This window comes from Macaca mulatta, chromosome 4 (assembly GCF_049350105.2).
Source record: "Macaca mulatta isolate MMU2019108-1 chromosome 4, T2T-MMU8v2.0, whole genome shotgun sequence".
Classification (NCBI taxonomy): Eukaryota; Metazoa; Chordata; class Mammalia; order Primates; family Cercopithecidae; genus Macaca; species Macaca mulatta.
Window position 1 is genome coordinate 144,280,155 of NC_133409.1, and position 24,567 is coordinate 144,304,721.

General features: G+C 38.3%; 1 protein-coding gene across 5 annotated transcripts in view; it reads right to left on the reverse strand.

Moving 5' to 3' along the window:
* Positions 1-24,567, reverse strand: part of ZFAND3 (zinc finger AN1-type containing 3) — a 335,788-nt gene that overhangs the window by 210,601 nt on the left and 100,620 nt on the right. For all 5 annotated transcript variants that reach the window (XM_015136279.3, XM_015136278.3, XM_015136277.3 and 2 more), the window contains exon 2: positions 12,280-12,320. In XM_015136279.3, coding sequence (XP_014991765.1) covers positions 12,280-12,320 — 41 coding nt within the window. The remainder of the gene's footprint in view (positions 1-12,279; positions 12,321-24,567) is intronic.

Below are 24,567 nucleotides of genomic sequence, written 5' to 3' on the forward strand. Positions count from 1 at the left end.
AAGGTACTAATGATATAGAAAATGTTTTTGGACATTTTAGTTCTTTTAATTGCTATATGTTATAAAATCTCATATAAAATCCAAGTGTCATACTTAAATAAAAACTTAATTAAAAAATTATAATCAACATATCTAAATAACTGTATGCATATGCACGCACCCACATACACACAAATACACAAAAATTTGACAACTGTACCAACTCTACAGAACAATGAATGTTTGCCTGCAAGGCTATCAGCAAATGAATTACAGACAGTAAACAGAAAAAGGCATATAATCCTAAAGCAGGATCTACAAATTAAAGGGTTGTTGCAACTTTGTTATAGATTTATTTCTAGTCTCATCTTCAAGATTACTAATATAGCATAGTAACACTGGAAGGAGAAAGGAAACTGAGGTTGAAGTATGCAAATAAAAGATGAAATAATAAGCCACTTTGCCCTCACCACCTCAGTTTACTTTGAAACTCATTAATTCAGTAGACATTTGGAGTAAGTACCAGTGTTTTGGATAGAAAAGGGCTCTAAAAATCTTTCCACTCAAATATTCTATGATCACCATTTCCTAGTATCACATGATTAATGGGACTCGCACTTCTAGACTTCCTAAAAGCAAAATTAGTGTTTACAAATACTTATGATGTACACTGAGTAACAGGTATAGGGGAAATGAATAACCCAGCTTTCAGTTGCCATTGGAAGCCTAGGACCTGAATGAAAATAATTTTTGAGAAAGACTTCCTGACATTAATTTGTGCTTCACGCATGGAAATTAACAGCTACTGGATCCTAAGCCATATGAGTTGAGGAAAACACTGTCACTTTATGCAAAGCTGGAAAATTCAGTGTTCTCTACAGATGTCAAATATTTTTAAACAAAATTCAATCTCCTGGACTGTCAGTTTAGCAACAGGTTAAAAGAGCATTAAGGAGAAGATGGAAGCACATTTAAACTTTAACATCTTTACTCAGAAAACTGGACAATTTAAAGTACTAGCAATATGGAGGTTAATTTTCAAATCTGAAGTACAGAGTATTTAGTAATACTGTTAAAACGACTGTCTCTTCAAACCATCAGCAGGGCTTGCAAGACTTTCCTGTACCAGTACAATGTTAGAAATGCCTATGTTTAGTTTCACTTAGTCCAATTAACTGGCCTCCTCTAGTACAGAGCTCATTTTTCTAGAAACTTTTTTTTCAACATGATACTGCTACATACTTTTTAATTGAACTATTCTACAGAAATGCATTCCTTTTGTTCTCTCGTTTGCATAGGTTATACATGCTATAATGTATAAGCCCATCACCAAGTCTCTACGTCTAGCTTTTCCCTTGATGTTTCTATTTCAAAGTTTTTGATACAGTCCCACTTTTTCTTCAAAGTTAAGTTTTATGTTTTCCTTATGCAAAAGATGAATTACAGAGTTTATCTGCTATATCAGCTAAAAAAAGAACTCTATTTTTAGGGTAGATGCAAATACAATAACAGAAGTAACTTATGAGGGTCTCTCTATGACGTGAATTAGTAAACTATTAGCCTATGAAGATCTATTCAGAAACATCTGTGCTGTAAATGTTTGATGCAAGTGCAGCTAAACTTCCAAATAGCCTTAAGTCATTGATGGCTCAAAATTCAATTATCTGAAAATAATATTCCCACAAGATTGTAGAAGCTTACATTCACCTTCATAATTTTTACAATTTTTAAGTATCTCTGGGGGAAGGAGTGTCACCATTAAATCGAAAACTTGGCTTGATACATTATGAAAATAAAAAGAGGCTAACATACCTATTGGTTTCATATACCCTCACCTTTCTAAACATGAAAAAAATCAAAATTCAGCAGCAGCCATTGGTTCAATATTCAGAAATTTAGAGAATTTTGCTAACATGTCTCAAATGCTCATGAAGGAAAAAAGTGTATTTTTAATTACAAACCTTTAAATTTATTTAGTTACCTAAAGAAACTTGTAAAACCACATTTTATGGAGGTAAACTTTACCCTTCTTTAAAAAAAATGTGTGTGTGTGTATGTGTGTGTGTGTGTGTATACATATGAATGATCTTTTGGAATGGCTCTTCTTTGTCAGTCAAAGAGTTAAAACCATCTATTTTATTCCCAAATAAGTATCACACCACTCAGAGGTGCCATGTTTTATTTAAAACATACTCTTACTCAGTAACCACTTTGTTCTAATTGGCAAAGCAAAGCCAGGTCCCTAAAGCACACAGCTCGTTACATTCAGTTTGGATTACAAAAACACAGGATGAAACAAACTGCATCAAAATGTACAAATTAACAGCTCAGGAGTATGGGACAGGGAGGTGGAATTAGATTGTAATATGGAACAAAATCCACAGGGAGGCTGGGGAACAAATCACTAGTGTCTCTATAAACTATACAAGGTTTCCAAATGAGCAAATACACAAAGCAAAGGACAGGCTTTTCCATAACTCAACCAAACTGATAAATATGGATACAACAAAACAGGAGGTTTTTTCCATACTATTATGCACACATGTATGAGAGAACGCCAGTACCAACTGGAAGGTTTAACAAATGAAATCTGCAGGTTGCACAGTCTAAATATGAAATTCATCTTTGCTTTCACACTGACAATGTGCAAACAGCCTTGCAATTAAATCATACTTCCAAACATTTTCAAAAAAATCTTCTGAGAAGCTAAACACAGGAGACTAAATTAGAAATGGTGCTTCACTATGCAGCGCAGAGAGCAAGGTTAATGAGCTAAAAGTCATATGAACAAGAACAAGAAAGATGTTAAGAAATGAAGATCTCACCACCAAAACAGAAAAGTGTTAGACAAAAACACTCCCCCCACCACACATGCACACCTTTTCCTAAATTAGCTACTCTGTGAAGCTTTCAGCACTGTTTCTCTAATTATGACAGGATCTAGAGGCAAACTACAACTGAGCTAAAAGAAAAGAGCACAAGAAAAGAGAATACTCCTACACACAAATGCAAAACAATGTTACTGTTACATCCTCACAGTACAATCCCAACTAATCTATTTAGCTTTGGTTTTCACAGTGCAATCCCATCTAAGTCTACTACTTTCATTCCTAATAACATCAAACAGTGGAGATTAGATCAAGTCTAAACTCCCACAGATCAAATCTCAGTTGTTTAAAATTTATTTAATCTTGGGAACATGAGTTAACCCATCTGAGTCAAAGTTTCCTTATCTGTAAAATGGAGTTATAAAATCACCAACATTGTGAGGATCAAATGTGATACTATTGTATTAAAGGACATCATAATATAAAAGGGCTGCAGTAATCTTAGTTAAAATTGCAGTTATTTCATTTCAGGATTTTACTGCCTTAAAAAGAAAAACATATAATTGTCTATATCTTTCTTTTTTCACAAAAACTAATTCTTGTTCCACTACTAAAGTGTCTGTCTTTTGGCATTCTCCATTTAAGATTTTGTACCATTTTTCTTTTTCTTCAAACCAGAAGTCCTAAGGTATTTTTTCTTCTCTATCCCCAATATTTAGTTTAAAAGTAAATTAAGAAATGTAAAACAACCTTTGATAATAGTTAAGATTGTCACTCTTTCTTGCTGCTGCTTTTGCCACGTGATATGCAAGTTCTTGCTTGGCCTTCTGCCATCACTGGAAACTTCCAGAGACCTCCCCAGAAGCAGATGCCAGTACTATGCTATTAAACCTCTTTTCTTTATAAATTAAAAAAAAAAATAGTTAAGACTGTTAACATATAGTTAGATCTACTTTACACTGCAAGAACCAGCTAAGCACTGAGGCTTTTAAATGGTATAAAATTTTATAGCATGAAAGATGATATTTTAGTCATACATTAATGGCCCAAAAATAATGTCCAATCTTTTTACTCATCATCCCTGCTGTGGACTAAGAATTAAGTATAAGGGGGTTATTATATCCAGGAAAAATGTCAAAAAGCAACCTCATCATAATCTTCTAATTCACACACAAAGGAAACAGCCAGAACAAGAATTACACTAAGTATCTGAAACTTGGTGGAGCCAAAGCCTCTGAAGCACAAAACAGTCTCCTGCTTTTCTGAGTCTATCTGAAAGTTACCCATATTCCTGACAAGTCTAAACGGGAGCCCATAAACCTAAGCCTGGTCATTCTGATACAGTAGCCTGCACTAGTCTACTGAGGACATGAAACATAGGGAATATTAGCAATTAACTTCCCACTCCACTCCCCGAGACAAAGTCTTGCTGTGTCACCCAGGCTGGAGTGCAGTGGCATGATCTCAGCTCACTGCAACCTCCGCCTCCTGGGTTTAAGTGATTCTCCTGCCTCAGTTTCCGGAATAGCTGGGATTACAGGTGTGCGCCACCACTCCCAGCTAATTTTTTTATTTTTAGTAGAGACGGGGTTTCACCATGTTGGCCAGGCTGGTCTCTAACTCCTGACCTCGTGATCCGCCCACCTCAGCCTCCCAAAGTGTTGGGATTACAGGCAAGAGCCACCGTTCCCGGCCTTAACTCTTTTCATGTCACAGAGGGTTGTCTAATTACATGAAAAGAGGCCAACCATTTCTGACCCAAACAGTTCTCTAAACTAGAAGTCTCCAAGCTTTGATAAAGGTGTACCATCAGTATAAAACGTGAGTGCACATCTCTTCCATGTCTGTTTTAAAAGTAGTTACATATTCCTGTAGCTGTCCCCACCTCCCAAAATATGTTCACCCAGAATCTGTGAATGTGATAATTTTGGAGAAAAAAGCTTCTGCAGATGTAATTAAGTTAAGGATTTCCAGATCAGATAATCTGGGATAATCTGGCCAAAGACACTTATCCTTAGAAGAGACAGAAGAGGGAAAGACAGAGACTCACAGGGGAAAAGGCCATGTGGATGAAGCAGAGACTAGAGTGATATGTCTATCAGCAAAGGAATGCCAAGAACTACTGATAAGCCAGAAACAAGCAGCAGCATGGAATAAATTCTCCCTCTCCCTTTCTAGAGGAAACCAACCCTGCCATTACCTTGGTTTCAGACGTCTGGCCTCCAGAACTGCGAGAGAATAAACTTCTGTTGTTTTAAACCACCAAGTGTATGGCAATTTGTTGTGGCAACCCTAGGAAACTAATATAGATACCAATGAGATTATGTATACAGGACAGAAATAAACACAAGTAGGAATTCTAACATTTTCTCTCTATGCCACAAAGGATAATCCTGTCTTACCATAAAGAGACCACAGCTTTAGACCAACGTGTAGGAAGAAATAAAGCCAAGTGACAGACTACACTACCTTAAAAGACCTAGTAACTACTAAATTTCTTCCACTTTCCCTATCATACTCTAATACATGGTCACAATTTTCCCACTTGAGGCCCAAAAGAAGCCACCTCTCAGCTGTTTCACAGCACTGAGCACTTTGTTTCCCGTTAGAAATGCAACAATTATTTTTGACATAATTTCCATAACATCATCATCTTTAACACACTGCTTCATATATCTTGACTAGCATAATAATTAACCACACAATTTAAGAATGCTTATTACTAAGACATCAAACTGCTATAGACTAAGAGATCAGAAAAGGCTGCCACAGTCCAGCACTGCTAATCTGTTAAGGACCTGTTGCCCGAGTCTTGCTTGCATTTCAGAGTGAGGCTACACCGTAAAGAACAGAGTTTCTTACAGAAACATTATTTTAACATAGTCAAGCGAGTGCTGAAGAAAAGGAGAGAGAGAAAACACAGGATTGCAACTGTGGTATAAAAATGGCCGCTGAAAACAAATGTCCCTCTACAGGGGACTAGATAAATAAATGAGGGCATATTATAATGAAGGTGACCAATTAATGTATCAAACAAATTGGTACACTTACAAGAGTACCAGTTTGGTACAAAGAGGTACTATTAACATTTTCACTAGCACAAAGTGCATAAACGGAGATTGTTCTAGGTTAATCTAGATATTAATTATAACGGAATATTATAGTTAAAATGAACAAGAGTAACGTGTCAACATGATTAGTTTCTAAAAGCATTATTTAAAAGAATACAAGTTGTAGACTGACTAGTACAAAATACCATTTAAACATTTTAAAAACAGAATCATAATATTTATATAAATGCCCATTCATAATAAAAAGTATAAATACAAGGATAAGGAGAGCAGTTGTCTCTGAGACGGGAAGATGATGAATAGGATAAAAGAAAACTGTGACATTTTAGTGCCCTTTTTAATGTGATAAGGAAAAAGGCAAAACATTAACATTTGTTACTTGTAGGTGGGTTTGTGGATATTCTGAATGTCAGACACCCAACTATCCAACAGGTACCTACCAACAGACACATAATGGTTAAGTAGAGCCTGGTAAGTTGAGCTGTCCCCTTTTAACAAACACATGACCAAAATGTGTGTGTGTTACACTTGAGAAATCCCTCTTGGGTGTTCGGCTTTGAAGAAATCAAACAGTATACGAAAGCAACCAAGTCAGAAAGATTACAAAAACAGAAATACTCTATTCAAACACTGCTTTTTTTGCTTTTTTTTTTTTTTTTTTTGAGACGGAGTCTCGCCCTGTCACTAGGCTGGAGTGCAGTGGCCCCATCTTGGCTCACTGCAACCTCTGACTCCCTGGTTCAAGCGATTCTCCTGCCTCAGCCTCCCAAGTAGCTGGAACTACAGGACGTGCCACCACACCTGGCTAATTTTTGTATTTTTAGTAGAGATGGGGGTTTCACCATGTTGGCCAGGATGGTCTCGATCTCCTGACCTCATGATCTACCCGCCTCAGCCTCCCAAAGTGTTAGGATTACAGGCATGAGCCACCGCACCTGGCCAACAGTTGCTTTCTTTTGGAAAAAGGTGAATTTGAAAAATCAAGGTATGACAAGCTTACAAATTCCACCATCCTGCAAAATTTTTGGTATTGATCCACATGGCCTTTTCCCCTGTGAGTCTCTGTCTTTCCCTCTTCTGTCTCTTCTAAGGATAAGTGTCCTTGGCCAGATTATCCCAGATTATCTGATCTGGAAATCCTTAACTTAATTACATCTTCAGAAGCTTTTTTCCCCAAAATTATCAATACCAAAATTGGTAATTTGTTTCTAAATTATCTGTGGAGTTCCTACATTTCTTAAAAGAAATATATATAAGAAGAATTTGTCAGACTCACTCTGTTCCTCTTACTGTGTGTCCGGAATTGGTGGTTTCTTGGTCTCACTGACTTCAAGAATGAAGCCACGGACCCTCGCAGTGTTACAGTTCTTAAAGATGGTGCATCCGGAGTGTGTTCCTTCTGATGTTCCGACGTGTTTGGAGTTTCTTCCTTCTGGTGGGTTCGTGGTCTTGCTGGCTTCAGGAGTGAAGATGCAGACCTTCACAGTGAGTGTTACAGCTCTTAAGGCGGTGGGTCTGTAGTTGTTCGTTCCTCCCAACCGGAGCTGTTCCTACCTCCCAGTGGGTTCCTGGTCTCGCTGGCCTCAGGAGTGAAGCTGCAAACCTTGGTGGTGAGTGTTACAGCTCACGAAGGTGGCGCAGACCCAAAGAGTGAGCAGCAGCAAGATTTATTGCAAAGAGCCAAAGAACAAAGCTTCCACAGGTGGAAGGGGACCCGAGCGGGTTGCCGCTGCTGGTTCGGGTGGCCTACTTTTATTCCTTTGTCTGGCCCCACCCGCATCCTGCTGATTGCTCCATTTTACAGACAGCTGATTATTCCATTTTGACACAGCGCTGACTGGTGCCTTTACAAACCTTTAGCTAGAGACAGAGTGCTGATTGGTATGTTTACAATCCTTTAGCTAGACAGAAAAGTTCTCTAAGTCCCCACCCGATTAGCTAGACACAGAGTGCTGATTGGTGCGTTTACAAACCTTTAGCTAGACACAGAGTGCTGATTGGTGCATTTACAATCCTTTAGCTAGACAGAAAAGTTCTCCAAGTCCCCACCCATCCCAGAAGCCCAGCCGGCTTCACCTCTCAACTGTAATGCCTCAAAATTCAGCTGTAACCTACAACTCTTCGCTTTTCAAAACTGACTAGAATCATACCACTTTTACTCTGGTATTCTAACAGGAAATGGGAAGCAGAAAAGCGATTAGTATGTAACTGCAACCACTAAGTTGCAAGTTCGTAAGGAAATATTTTAATTTACTTGGTATGAAATGGGAATTTGTTATCCTCTTCTGGAACTATCATGAAACTCAAGTCACTTTCAAGAAAGATGTTAGCATTTTGGTTTATCTACGATTTCACCCTGTGCTCAGCATTGTTATATCACTCACGTTGGATGTCAACATTTAGATTTCCAATGCTGCAGACTACAGCTAATTTTATTTTGCTCATTCCAGAAAGAAACAAACCACTTCGAGATTGTATAAATTCACTTCACTTTTTAAAAATCTGTAATTTGTGCAATTACATTAATACTTAAATCTGAAAATACAGAGAAAATTCAAATTTAAAGCTCCCCAATTACTCTTACTCTGAGACTACCACAATTAAATTTTTTATGTGGCATCTTCCAGCTTTATCTCATGCAACCATACACTTGTACATCATATGTGAACCACATATGATAGCAAATTTCTTAAAAGTTAGTCTTAAATGAAACTATGTTTATACCATGTCTATGGTTTATTAAAAATTAAGTATGTACACATTTAAAAGTCCATCAACCAAGTGGCATTTTGTATACTGTGAAACATGTATTGTTTGCTTTATGATAAGCATCTGTTATCAGTGCTACTCCAACAACTTTCCATTCCTTAAACATATCTTCTGACTCACTGCCTTATAAAGCTACTTCTGGTCACCATACTCCTCTCTTCTCCCAAAACTAGTATTTCTAAGGGTTTGTGGGGCATAGAGATGATGTCACATTAATAGAGGAGTTACTTCAGTCAGTTCTTTTAAAATTTCTGCCTTCCCCACTTGTGATCATCCTCTTTGATGCTTCTGTCATCCACACTTCTATTTAGGAGGTCAGCAAAACCATTCTGTGAAAAGCACTGCTGTAATGATAGCTGGCCTTCAATATGCTAGAACAAGAGGTCATCATGAATTAGGTACTAACTATTCCTAAATATTAAACACTGGTCAACCAAATGCACAAATTCATAAATTGGATTTGCACTCAAATAAAAAAAAATACCATAGGCAGTATCATTTCTGCTTTTGTAAGAGGCAGGAATATTCATTAGACTCATTAGACTCTATGCTTGACTTTTAATATGTATTTTAACACTGTAGTAGGCTATCGGGTGTAGTTTAAGCTTCACTTCTAAACGAGAGAGAGAGAGAGAGAATTTCTAAAGGAACTTAAAATTGTTTCAGCAGGCAGGATATTAACTAGTCATGCCACGCAAATGCAACTGGAGAAAGCAATAGTGTGTGGGTAAAAAATATAGAGGAGATAAGCAAATATTTTCTTTAGATACTTGAAAATGTCTTTCTAATATTTTTATAAAAGCAAAAGTGGCAAGGTTGTATAAAATGTAAATAGACAAAGATCACTAGAGACAGATAATTATAAACACAGAAAGTAAAACTGTAACAAGTCCAAAGAAACACAAGGACCATGGCTGAACTGTAACTTCATAATTTTTTTTTAACTTTGTATTCATTTAGGGGCACAAGACAGTTCCTTATGATTATTTGATGTGAACCACCTTATTATTCAAAGGCCTTATTATTCTGGCCTTCTCTCAAAACCATGCTTTACTAAATTACAATGGGGTCTCCATGTGGGGACAAATATACAATCTAACACAGGCTGAGTACCCCTAATTCAAAATGCTTGAGACCAGAAGTATTGGGATTTGTTTTTCTCAGATTTTGGAACATTTGCACTTTGGAGCATTTCAGACTTGGGATTTGGGGTTCTCAACCTGTATACATTTTGTCTCACTGCTACTTTCAAAGTCTTTACTATAAAGTTAACTTTTCATCAGTGAGGAAGCATTTCTTCATATCTATGACTACAGATACATAAGGTAAGAAGCAGAATACAGTCCTTTTTTTTTTTTTTGAGATGGAGTCTCGCTCTGGCTGGAGTGCAGTGGCACAATCTCGGCTCACTGCAACCTCCGCCATCTGCGTTCAAGCGATTCTCCTGCCTCAGCCTCCCAAGTAGCTGGGATTACAGGCATGCGCCACCACACCCAGCTAAGTTTTGTGTTTTTTGTAGAGACAGGGTTTCACCATGTTGGCCAGGATGGTCTCGCTCTCCAGACCTCGTGATCCACCCACCTCAGCCTCCCAAAGTGCTGGGATTATAGGCATGAGCCACTGTGCCTGGCCTGATACAGTCCTTTAACATGGCACACATACTGTTAAAAGCTGAATAAAAATCCACCAGTATTTCTTTTCTTTTAAAAACCTAAATATCTGACAAATTCCAAATTTTGAACACGTAAGAGCCGTCAGCTTCCCCAATTCTCCCAAGTCTTTCCCACGTATCCCCTAGTTTAGGCCCAAATGTAAAGGTCTAAAGCTTACACTATGATTACTTCCTTGCCCAAATAGCATAATGAATAGATTAAAATTAACAACAACAACAAAAATCTCTTTAATAAAAATCTAGCCAGGCTCCTCTGAGCCCTCTTCCGGACCAGGCCTCAACCTGGACCTTTAAAAATTACGGACTCTCAAAACAAATGATTTGGTCCACCCACTCCTTTCACATTAAAAGACTTAAACACTAACATTTCTTTTTTTTTTTTTTTTTTTTTTAATTTGAGACAGAGTCTCGCTCTGTTGCCAGGATGGAATGCAGTGGCGCGATCTCGGCTCACTGCACCTCTGCCTCCCGGGTTCAAGCAATTCTCCTGCCTCAGCCTCCCGAGTAGCTGGGACTACAGGTGCGCGCCACCATGTCCGGCTAATTTTAAACACTAACATTTCTAACAGCTCAAGGTTACCTCCCTAGGATGACCCTAGCCTCCCTTAAAGTGTCTGCCTCTCAAAGCTCAAGGCTGCCAAAGAATCTACTGTTTGTTCTAGCCAGCATCTGAAGATAGGCCCTAACCATCCTCTTAGATCATTTACTAAAAAGGGTTTACAACTGTGAATCCTTCCTCTGTCCCTTTGAGCCGTACTCCTACAACTCAGGAGTGTCTTTTAAAGCCATTCCTTTAAAATGTAACCATCAGGAAAAACAGGGTATCTATTCCCCAGTCACAGTGGCAGCTAACAGGCACAGCTGGCCTAATCACCATATTTTACCAATGTTTTTAAGTTTTTCACTTCCTTGACTCTACAGATCCCCTGTTTATCCACCCCAAGTCCCCTGCCATTCTCCCTTTAAAACTCCCAGTCATCTCTGCAAATCGACATTGACTTCATTTCATACTGGACCCTCTTCCCTATTGCAAAAGTGTATTACTGACTAAAATCTGTCCTTAGAACTTTAGCTAGTATGCAGCTTTGTTTATCTTTGACAAAATGAAGAAGGAAAGTTAAACATATCCTAATTAGTAAAGACTTATTTATATAGGATCGCTAGATATAAAGTTCTTTTTTAAAAAAGTAAAAACAAAAAAACACCTAAAAGTTTCAACTTTGTGAAGGAGTCATAATTCTAGAAGTTAACCAATTACCACTCTGGGGCTAGAAAAGGACCTTGGCACATGTCAAGCCCAAGTCCTTCATTTTATAATGATGAATCCAAGGTCCAAAGAGATTACATGACTTACCCGAGGTGATTTCAATGAGGGATCTGCAGGAGTTTTTTTGTTTTTATAGAGACGGGGTCTCACCATGTTGCCCAGGCTGGTCTCAAACTCCTGGCCTCAAGCAATCCTCCTGTCTCTACCTCCCAAAGTGCTGGGATTATAGGTGTGAGCCACCATGGCGGCCTCTATGATGGATTTGATGAGGGGCTAACTCAGCATGATTCTCTTCCTGACTCCAACATGAAAATATTCTGTTATATTCTCATTGATTAAGCAACATTAACCATTAATCATTCAAATCAAGATGAGCAATGAGTATCTACTACCCTATTACAATACACGCATTTTTTACAGTTCTACTGTACACCAACAACAGTAAACCAAGGAAAGTTTGTTTGGTGCAAGTACACAGGAGATAGGATTTCATTCAAGGAAGACTGTTTCAACCGTCCTAGGCAAATATATGAAGCACCTTGGTAAGGTGAAACTGCTTTCTCACACAAGCTAAGAAAACAAAACCCCATGCATAAATCCAAGGGAGGGTCAAATGATTTAGTCTTAAAAACAACCGAAAAAAAAAAGAAAGAAAAATGAAAGTAAATGTAAAAACCCTTTTTCTGCACTTACCAGCAAAGCATTTGGAACAGAGATTCATAGTCTTGCTGGACCTGGGGCAAACAAAAAGAAAAGAAAGAAAGAAGAGCTAAAAACTCCATATCACTCTAATCAAAACATAAGATGTCCGAAATGTAGGCAAAGAACTTTCTGGCCAGGCAACTGAACTAATAAACTGATAAATTAATAACAAGTCCCTAGCTAGCCACCACTCCCCCCTCAACAAAATAAAAATAAAAAAACAAAAATATAAAAACTTGTTTTTTATTTTTATTTTTTACCTGTAAGTTAGCCAATGCTTGCTTTTATTTATTGTGTATGTTAGCAGCTTATATAGCAACAAGTTCAGAAACATTCTAAAATGCCCAGCAGATGGTATGGGAGTCCATTTAAACCACATGATTACCACATTCCCTCTTTTCATACTGAAAAATATACGAAGTTATCACTATAAACAACAAAGACTTTGAAAACGGGTAAAACTTTCTCCTCATATACACAGTCATTTATCTCTATAACATTAGTTGAACTTTAATCTTCCCTATTTCAGATCCTAGTCACATTATGACCTTCTTGTTTAAAATTCTCTCTTCAGATACTCCAAATTATTTTTCATGTCCTTTCATCCATTAATAATAGCTACAATTCACTGAATACTAACTTGGATGGGCATTTCACATACATTATCTTATTAATCATCCCAACATCACTAAGATGGGTATTACCATATTGTTTTGCTTCTAAAATGTACTTTTTAAAAAAATCACATTAGCATTTCTGTAACAAGGAAATACCTTAGAATTGTTTACAAGCAATGAATAATTTAACCTGTTTATGCCAGAGGTTGGAATTTTTTGAATTTTTGCAATGAGACCAGGGCAATGACCTTGAGCAAGATATAAATAATTCCCACATGCTTAGTGTTCCAATAATGGAACACTATGTTACCCCCTCCTCTGCCAAGGTATTATTCAACTGGGGGGGGGGCCGATCTTAAAAATCAAAGACATACAGTCTCATCCCCATTACATAGGTGGGCAGCCTGTTCTAGGTCACAAAGCTAGGAACTATAGAAAAATATCTGACCTTGGGTGTAAGCAAACTCCAAAGGCCAACCCAACATCCTTTGTTCACAACACAGCACCTGGCAGCATAGCACCCCAGGGATTACATGGTGGGCAATCAATAAATGACTTTTCTGGCCAGGCGCAGTGGCTCACACCTCTTATCCTAACACTACAGGAGGCCGAGGGGTGAGCGGAATGCCTGAGCTCAGGAGGTCGAGACCAGCCTGGGCAACATGACAAAACCCCATCTCTACTAAAGATAGAAAAAATCAGCTGGGAGAGGTAGCACATGTCTGTAGCCCCAGCTACTTGGGAGGCTGAGACATGAGAATCGCTTGAACTAGGGACGCAGAGGTTGCAGTGAGCCGAGATCACACCACTGCACTCCAGCCTGGGCGACAGAGCAAAACTCTGTCTCCAAAAAATAATAATAATAATGACTTTTCTGTTACATTCATCTGACTGCTGTTTCCCTTCCTGATCCTATCTCAAGAGGACTCATTCTTATAGCTCTCCCTTCCAAAGACCTCCTGGAATGCTCTATGTTAGGCAAGCTGACCTATTTAAAACCTCATTCCTCAGCAATTCCATTTCCAATATTTGAGCCTTTGACCAGAACTGCCCCTAAAAATAGAATAAGCCAACCTTCTTTTGCCCTCTTTACTATGTTTTACAATTAAAGAAAGCCTCCCTCAGAAAGTATTCTCTGATGCTGACTGTTTGCGCATGTGCTGGAACTGAAGACCTAACAGTTAACTGCCACAAGATGGGGGAAAGGGAGTCATTATTTCTTTCCCAAAAAACAAGTAGATATTCCTTTAGAATCCTGCTTAATATAAACACAAGAGCAATGAGGAAAATTAAGTATCAATAAGTGAAAAAGATGAGTAAGTGGATAAAGAGATGTGTTAATGGTAGCATCTAACATTTATTATATGCCCATAATGTGGCAGGCACAATACCAGATACCTTCAACCCCATTTTACCACTGAGGAAACAGAAGTCCCAAGAGGGTATGTAACTTGCCGAAGATTACAGAACTAGTAAGTGAATTAATCTGGTCTAACTCCAACACCTGTATTCTATTCATCATGCCAAACTTAGGCCTCTGCCCCAATACAGAAGCTGAGGGGTATATACCAGTCCAGAACTAGCACTCTGGTGGTTTGTGAGAATGTCTATGGAAATCAAGTCAGCTCCCTGAGACAGTAAGCTTCTCATATGGAAGAAGCACAACTCCTGCCCTCCCTGACCCTCCAGGCATATGGAAAACAACCTAAAATTCCCAGTCATTTCAGTTCCAACACAACGAAGAATTGAGAATGAAGAAAATCCTACATGCCTGTTTTAACTAATTGAACTTGAACTAGGGGCGCCTCTCCATCCTAAAGAGACTCTCTAGTATGGATGCAGTATACACACATCTGTGGTTTGCAGAACATTCTCTATTGCCAGAATATTGTGATTGTCCCCTCCCCTCTCATCTCCACTCAACTTCTCTGAAGGGGCCAGAATTCCCCACCAAAGAAGCAGGTGCCCTTCTAATGTGGTCACTACCTCTTGTCCACGCAATGTTACAAAAAGCCAGATATAACTCATATAACCTCTGCTACTCCCAATTGTCCAGCAGGAATCATGGAAAGCCTTCAGAGAACAACCTGGCAACAAGTGTGCCAGTTTTAACATCTGAGTTTCAGAAACATGGTAAAAAAATTTTTTTTAAAATTGGCAAAATGGCATTTTTCTCAGAGTCCCTTGATCTCTCTTCAGATAGTCTATGTATTTAAAATGCCCACCATACCTATATATTACCTAAATGACATCCATTACACATTCTGGATAGAAATTTTTCAGCAACATGGTTGTCAATCAGGTTATAAAAGAAATAATATAGCTACTGATATTATTACTCAAAATGGAGATGTTTTAAATCTAAAATAAACCAGATTTTGGCTATTGAGATAATGGTCACTTCTAAACAATGCCAGCTTGGATCACCTGGGTCAAGAACACTGAATCCAAAGGAACTGGCAGAGACTTCTGGGAACTCTGATCCTTTCTCATGTTGAACATGTGAAACTTGAAGCTAACCACAGGCATACAACTACTCACTACCTAAGAAAATGTATGTAATCAACTTGCGTGGTCTTGGAACAGACAACAGAGCTCTGTTTGTGACAGTAAGCATGAAAGGTAAAGCTTCACTGCTCCACTGAAACTACTCTTATGGGGCTCTCCAATGGATACCACGTTTCTAAAACCAAGGGGTAGTAGGCTGAATAACGGCTACCCAAAGATATCGAGTCTTAATCCTGAAGTTACCTTACTTGGGGGGTGGAGGGTCCTTTCCAAATTAATTAATGATTTTGAGATGAGATTACCCTGGATTATCCAGGTGAACCCTAAATGACATCACAAGAGAGAGAGTCAAAGAACATTTTTATAAGGGAGTAGCAAAGGGAATTCAGAAAGACACCCAGAGTAAACAGCTACGTGAAGATGGAGGCAGAAGCTGGAGTAACAGGGTTACAAGCCCATGAATGCTGGGGCAGCCCCCAGAAGCTGGAAGAGGTGAGGAATGGATTCTCCCTCAGGGCCACCTTGGAAGGAAGGAAGCCCTCCCAGATCTTGGACTTCTAGCCTCCAGAACTTTGAGAAAATAAATTTCTATTATTCTAAGTCACCAACTTTGTGGTAATTTGTTACAATAGCCTCAGAAAACTAATATACAAGGGTATGTATTCGATCATAGCATATTCCCTCTCAGTAGCATTCAGCCAGATCCATCCTTCTTTCCGGAACACTCTTCATGTCACTCAAATCCCTTCATGTCACTCAAATCCCAGATCAAACAACCCTCTTCCCCCACAACAGCTCCCATTTAGCCACCTTTGCTGCTGCTCCTCCCCTGCAAAGACCCTTAACTGGAGGTCCAGAAACTCAGTCTTCATTACCTCTACTTCTCATTTAGTAGTGACCTCCCACACTCTCGTGGTTTTAAAATACTGTATCTATACACAAAAGATGCACAAATGTTTACCTTCAATCCCAAATCTCTTTACCTTGCTCCAAACTCACATATCTAACTGCTTATTTGACATCTCAACATGTGGCTCACACTTAGTATTTCAAATTAGAATTCTCAATATTTCCCACAAATTTGCCTGACCCATCTTTTCCACTCTATAAATGGGAAACCTTCTTCCCAGTTGCTCAGATCAAAATTCTAGAAACCTTTTTTTCTTTTGGAGACAGAGTCTAGCTCTGTCGCCCAGGCTGGAGTATAGCATGATTTCGGCTCGCTGCAACCTCTGCCTCCTGGGTTCAAGCAATTCTTCAGCCTCAGCTTCCCGGATAGCTGGGATTACAGGCGCCTGCCACCACACCTGGCTAATTTTTGTATTTTTAGTAGAGGCAGGTTTTCACCATGTTGGCCAGGCTGCTCTCAAACTCCTGACCTCAGGTGATCTGCCTGCCTCGGCCTCCCAAAGTGCTGGGATTACAGGCATGAGCCACTGCACCTGGCAGAAACCATTTTTGATTACCATCCTTCCTGTAGTCTCACAGATACAACACTCAGCAAGATGCATTAGTTCTACTTACAAATAGACCTCAAATCTATGTATTCCTCTCCTTCCTCAATGCTTCTATGACAGCCACCATTAACACTCACCTAGGCCACTGTAAATAGCTTTTTATTGGTCTTCTCATTTCCACTCTTGACCTTATACAATTGACTTTTCCACGAAGCAGCCATGGTCATCTTTTAAAACAAGTTGGAGCATGTTATTTTCTTGCTTAACACTATCCAACAATTTGCTATTGAGTATAAAATCCAAACTTTTTACCTGGAGAAAGTTTAAAAACAAAACAAAACAAAAAGCCTGGAAATCTCCTTGTGATCTGACTCTGCCTACTTCCCCTCTTCCTATCATTCTGCCCCCTCACTCACCACATTTCAACCACACTTGCCTTTTCTCTGTTCCCCAACTGTGCTGCAGGGCTCGTGCCCATGTTGTTCTCTCTACCTCCAAATCACTGTAATGCTGTCTCTTTCTTGTTACTCATAATCTAGTTCAAACCTCCTCAGTTGCCTTCCCTTGACAACCCAATTTATTTTTTTATTTTTTGTTTTTTTGAGACTGGGTCTCATTTTATTGCCCAGGCCAGAGCGCAGTGGCACAATCATAGCTCACTGCAGCCTTGACCTCCTAGGCTCAAGCCATCCTCCCGCTATAGCCTTCCAAGTAGATAAGACTCTAGGCACGCATTAGTCCATTATTTTTTTTAAAGATGGGGTCTTGCTTTGCTGCCCAGGCTGATCTCAAACTCCTCAGCTCAAGTGATCCTTCCACTTCAGCCTCCCAAAGTGCTGGTATTACAGGTGTGAGCCACAACTCCTGTGGCCTGACTACCCAATTTAAATCAGTTCCTCTTCCTGTTTTCTTCTTTCACAACACATCATTCTTTGATAGCTCACCACATGCCTGTTTGCCTGCTATCTTTCACCACTAGAATGTAAGTGCCATAAGAGTAAAGACTCCTTTGGTCACTCTTGGTTGGTATTTAACAGATACCCAATAAATGCTTGTTAAATGAAGAAATGAAATCTCTTTTGCAGGCCTGAACCATTAAAAAACAACAACAACAACAACAACACCTAAGTAGATATTTGAAATGTATTATGTAGAGGTCAAACACCAGCTAGAAGACAGGTTCTCCACAATTCCTGTGGCTGTCAGCCTGTCATCTTTCTGGAGCTCTGCCACAATGCATTACCTATGGCTGGTAGACAACGTCACCCTATGTATCTGGCCATGATCTGTCACTCAGGAGATAACAGGTGGCAAACACTTTTAAAAGTTTCTTTCTAATGAGATACAGTGAGAAATCTGCTTAAATTTTTTTCTTTTTCTAATAAATAATGTTTAATAGTATGTTCTGGTTTTGAAAATACATACCCCTTGAACAGAATGCAGAAAAAAACAAAAAAACAAACTCATTTATAATTCCCCAAAATAAGAAATACTTATCTTTTTAGATAGATATCCATAATTCAGAATTTATTATATTTACAGTATTGGTTGTTATATGGTATGTTCATAGGTGTTCATTTTATTATGCTTCATACCATATATACACATTACATACAGTCATGTACTGCATAATGATACTTTCATCAATGACAGATCACATACACAATGGAAGTTCCATAAGATTATAGTGCAGCCAAAAACGTCCTATCACCTAGTGGCATCATTGCTGTAGTGTTAGAGCAACACAGTAAACAAACGGACTGTGCTGCCAGTCATATAAAAGTCTAGTACATACAATTATGTACAGTACATAATACTTGATAAAAAATGATAAACAACTATGTGATTGGTTTGTGTATTTACTATACTTTGTATCATTATTTTAGACTGTTTAATTCTTCTGTTCACTAAAAACAGAAGAGGAAGAAGCAGTTGTTAATTGTAAAGCAGCCTCAGGCAGCTCTTTCAGGAGGTATCCAGAAGAAGGCGTTGTTATCATGGAGATGACAGCTCCACACCAGTCACTACGCCTGAAGACCTTCCCGTGGGAAAAGATGTGGAAGCAGAAGACTGATGCTCCTGACTCTGTGCCGGCCTAGGCTAATTGTGTGCATGTCTGTATGTTGGGGCCTAATTAAAAAGCTTTAGAAGCAAAAAATAAAATATTGTTTAAATAAAGGTGCCAGGCCTGGTGGCATGCACCTGTTGTAGTCCCAGCTACTCAGGAGGCTGAGAAAGAAGGATCACTTGAGCCCAGGACTTTTCAGTCCAGCCTGGGCAACACAGTGAAACTCTGTCAAGCAATCAATAAAGAAAACTTATAGAATAAGGATATAATGAAAATATTTTTGTGTAACTATATGTTTGTGTTTTAAGCTAAGTGTGATTACAAAAGAGTCTTAAGTTTAAAATTTTTTTAAGTTTATAAGGTAAAAAAGTTATAGTAAGCTAAAGCTAATTTATTATTAAAGAAAATTTAAAAAATAAACTTAGGGTAGCCTAAGTGTACAGTGTTTGCAACATCTACAGTAACATAATGTCCTAGGACCCTCACATTCACTCACTACTCATTCACTGACTCATCCAGAGCAATTTCCAGTCTTGCAAGCTCCATTCATGGTAAGTGCCTGGGACAGCTGTATACTTTATCTTTCATGCCATATTTTTACCATACCTTTTCTATGTTTAGATACACAAATACAACTGCCTATAGTATTCAATATAGTAACATGTCCTACAGGTTTGCAGCCTAGGAGCAACAGGCTACACCATATAGTGTAGGTGTAGAGTAGGCTATACCACCTAGGTTTGTGTAAGGACACTCTATGATGTTCAACATTGTTTCCGCAATGAAACCCACTAACAGCACTCTATGATGTTCAACACTGTTTCCACAATGAAACCGACTAACAGACTATGTCCCCATCATGAAGCAATGCATGACTATTTTCTTTTGTGTATATATAAAAATTTCATAAAGAAATGCATAATGAAAATCTACAGATACCATTTTTTCAATTTACATTTACATTTAATATTTATACTGCTTATTCTTCAAGAACATATTTGTTGCTCTGTAACAATCCATTACATACTAATACTATAATTTAGTCACACCCTTACTACTGTTGGATGTATAATCATTTTTCCCCAATTTTTTCTATTATAAATATTTCTATAATGAGCATTTTGGGACTTAAACCTTTAATCATAAATCTGTATCTGAATGGCTTTAACACTGATTGTGAGAAGGAGACCTTACTAGACAAAAAAGTATGATTTTGGTAAGTATTGCAAAATTACCTTCCAGGTAAGTTCTACATACTATTTTCAACACATCTTTGCCAACAACATTTTATTTATTTTATTTTATTTTATGAGACAAGGCCTGGCTCTACTGCCCAGGCTGGAGTGCAGTGGTGTGATCTCAGCTCACTGCAACCTCCGCCTCCTGGGCTCAAGCCATCCTCCCACCTCAGCCTCCTGAGTAACTGGGACTACAGGTGCATGCCACCACACCCAGCTAATGTGTGTGTGTGTGTGTGTGTGTGTGTTTGTGTGTGTTTGTAGAGATGGGGTTTTACCATGTTGCCAAGCAGGTCTCTGACTAGTGAGCTCAAGCAATCCACCTGCCTCAGCCTCCCAAAGTGCTGGGATGACAGGTATGAGCCATTGTACCTGGCCAACACTGTTTGTACTTTTTAATTTTTACTTGATGGCAGAAATGATTATATTGTTAAATGTTTCTTCGAATTTTTTTTTCAATTTTGAAGGATATCAATGTTTTAATGACAAATAAATTAGCCTTCATGCTAATTCGTCTTGGGGAATTAAAGTAACAGTCCTAATTTCTGGCAATTCTAGAAACATCTTATTTATAGTATTTTCCTGACACATACACAAGACTACTATCTCTCCCCACTCGGAGAAACACACACATGCAAAAAAACTATTTTAATATAAATATAGAAATTTTAAAAAACTCTGTCACCATATCAATGTTCCTCAACAACCTTTTTTTTTTTTTTTTTTTTTTTTACCCAACTGGAATGAAAAACCTAGGGCACAAGAAAAATAAAGAAAAGTATAAAGAAAAATCAGTACCAGCACATAAGTATACCAAGCCCTTCCAGTCCTATGGTCCCTGAACTTCTCCAGACTAGACATGTATCATAAAACTAAAAAAATCTAGACTACAAAGAAAGTTCCTTCTTCAATGAAGGGAATCAATCTGCAAAAACTGTCACATTTCTAAAAACTAGTCTGTAAAAACACAATCTGCAAAAACTAGTCACATTTCTGAATTCAACCTCTTGTAATAGTCCAGACAAAGGAGGAAAGGGGAGGGAAGGGTAAGAGGACAAAGAGAAGAAGGGGGCGAGTAGTGGGGTGGTAAAGGAAAGGAAGGAAAAAACAAACCACAATACCTACTACATACTAAATATCATCCTCGTTTTCTTAGAGGTAAAATTAGATTAAAGACTACTAACAATCTGCTTCCCGCCTCATACACATATAGCCAGAAAAACTAACTTCCTATGGCAGCCAGGAAGCAGCCAACAGCTCTACTAAATCATCACTCTCTACTCACCCTAGGCAAACAAGAAAAAGACCAGTTCAAACAGATGACATTCTAGCTGGCAATGACAAAGGAGGCTTTCAACGGTGCAACCAGCCTGTCCAAACTGTTACACATCACTCTAAATCGTTCAGACCATGTCTGCAAATTTTCTTTTTAAGGAAATATTACAATGATGGAGCTGTTAATAAGGGTGTTAGTTTCTATAATATAACAATATGGATCCTGCTCACTTTAAAAACTAATTTTAATGTAACAATTTAGATCCCAAGTGGGTTATTGTAATTAGCAGTGGTTTTAAATTCAAGGACAGCAGAGCAAAATGCCTCGATTTTTGTGTGTTTCAAGTATTTGCACTAAAAGTTATAGTGTATAGATGTAAAACTAGTCACATTATCATCTGTGGCCCTGTATATATTACTAAAAGTTTAGTCCGGCACCATCTAACAATTACAGACAAGATGAGGCATGGCCATCAATAAACTAGTCAAAAGAAGAAGAAGAAAAATTAAAATATACAAATGAAAGCCCCTGTAGAAAAGGAGAAAAAAATACAATGAAGTGAATTAAAATGCCAAATAATTTTTCCACATACGAGAAACTTAATGAGGCTATCAACTCTAACACACCCAATATATATCAATGATTGCAGCTGTCCCACTATATATCCCCAAATGTAAGATAAGGTTTTCTTCCCTAAAGTTATCTTTCAGAAAGAAGGAACTGCTTTACAATTAAATCCTTACTTTTGAGGCAGACACCAATTATTTTATAGTAAGTACTAACAAGGGCCAAAAAAAAAAAAAAAAAAGGCTTCAAAAACAACCTGGAAGTGAGAAAGAGAAATCCAAGCATGCAGTCATGCCCAGGGAAATGAATGGTGTTTGGGATTTCAAAAAAGGAATATAGAGTCACAGTCCCAGAGGCATCTCTCCAGTTAGAGTCTGTGAAAGGCTGAGACAGTGAAGTTCTCATCACTAGTCAGAGACACTAGTCAGACATACCGAGGTATGGAAGGATGTCAAGCCAACTCTAATATTGGATACTTTGTCATGGTTACCACAACAAATTAGTTTTATAAAAAGGAGGATACAGTTTTAAACACAGATTTAATACTTATTTCTAGAGAGTGATTACAAATAGTAGCTGCCACTGAAGAAGGCCTCTGAAGATCTTCTAGAAAGCAGTGCAGTAACAGCCTTGAAATGTGAAGAAGATAATAAATGACGTCAAGATGATGACAACTCTCCTAATGTTACATGAACGAATTCTTGTGGCTTGGGATAAATTTTCCAGTGATCATAACATTTACAGATTTCAAAGTGCTTTATCTCAAACAACTTGGAGGCCGAAAAATAAAATGAATATGATATCTTCTGAAAAACCATGGTCAATAACTTTTAAAATGGCTTGGTAAATATTAAATAATAATTTGGTAAATATTGAGTCCAATGTCTGTGCAGCATGGAGAATTTAAATCTGTTCATAAATGTGGAAAAACTAACATTTTAAAATTTATATTAGGAGCATATACAAATTACATATAATTTTATATAATCTATGACCTTTAAATATACATGCAGTTACCATCAGGACAAAATGGGTGAACATATATATAAGATCTCTTGGCCCGGCGAGGTGGCTCACAACTATAATCCCAGCACTTTGGGAGGCCAAGGCAGGCGGATCATGAGGTGAGGAGATTGAGACCGTCCTGGCCAACATGGTGAAACCCCGTCTCTACTAAAAATACAAAAATTAACTAGGCATGGTGGCGCACGCCTGTAATCTCAGCTACTCAGGAGGCTGAGGCAGAAGAATCACTTGAACCAGAGTTGGAGTTTGCAGTGAGCCAAGATTGCGCCACTGCACTCCAGCCTGGGCGACAGAGACTCTGTCTCCAAAAAAAAAAAAAAAAAAAAAAGGGCATTTTTCATGTTTTGAAAACACACAGAAAACTTTCTTAACCATCTAGTATGAGAGCAATTACCTGAGAATTAAACTGAGAATGACAAATTTAAGAGAGATAACAATGAGTTATTCTCTGGCCTTATTTTTCTTCTTGCTATCAATGTTGCTTTTGAAAATAGGTGGGGTTGGGGGAACAACAACACTTATGGAGCTTAGAGTACTTTTCCCAAAGTGTGTCAAAATAATTAAATATTCACCTGTCCTACCCAAGTGGCAAATATTTTTGCTTCATCCACTCATCGACTCTCATTAAGATAATTCAGGCTTGCAGAGAGAGGCATTCTTTTATCTATATTTATGGTAAATTAAATCAAAGGCATGATAATTTTAGTGAAAGATGAAAAGTAACCTGAAGTATTATTATTAGATCTTTGTCAGAAAATGTGTCATAAACCTGGGAGATGATAGAGTTACAAGGGTTCAAACTACAAGGTTAAACAGGCTAGAAAAGAAGCTGTATAGCTGACAAAGACAAGCACAAGGCACTTATAGAAGCTGGAGGATATCCAAGCAAAGACATCTACACAGGCCAGGCACGGTGGCTCACACCTGTAATCCCAGCATTTTGGGAGGCCGAGGCGGGAGGATCATGAGGTCAGGAGATCGAGACCATCCTGGCTAACATGGTGAAACCCCATCTCTACTAAAAATACAAAAAATTAGCCGGGCGTGGTGGCAGGCACCTGTAGTCCCAGCTACTTGCCAGGCTGAGGCAGGAGAATGGCATGAACCCGGGAGGCAGAGCTTGCAGTGAGCCAAGATTGTACCACTGCACTCCAGCCTGGGCAACAAAGTGAGACTTCATATCAAAAAAAAATAAAAATAAAAATAAAAAAGACTTCTACACGATGCAACATTTCTGTTCATGTCATTCAGGAAAGATAAAAATACCAACAGAACATCTACAAAATATGGAGGAGGAGAAAGCAGTATCTAGCAATATGCACATACAAGAAAAATTTTAATGTATACATAATGTCACTGACATATTTTTTAAATGTCATTTGTACTTCAACATCTTTCACTTGTTCAAATTCCAAACATTTTATACCTTACATCAATCAACTAGGCCATTCTCAGGGAGTTCGTGAAAGAGTCAGGATACCACACCTACAATGAAACTAGATAAGGAATGGTTGAAAGGTGA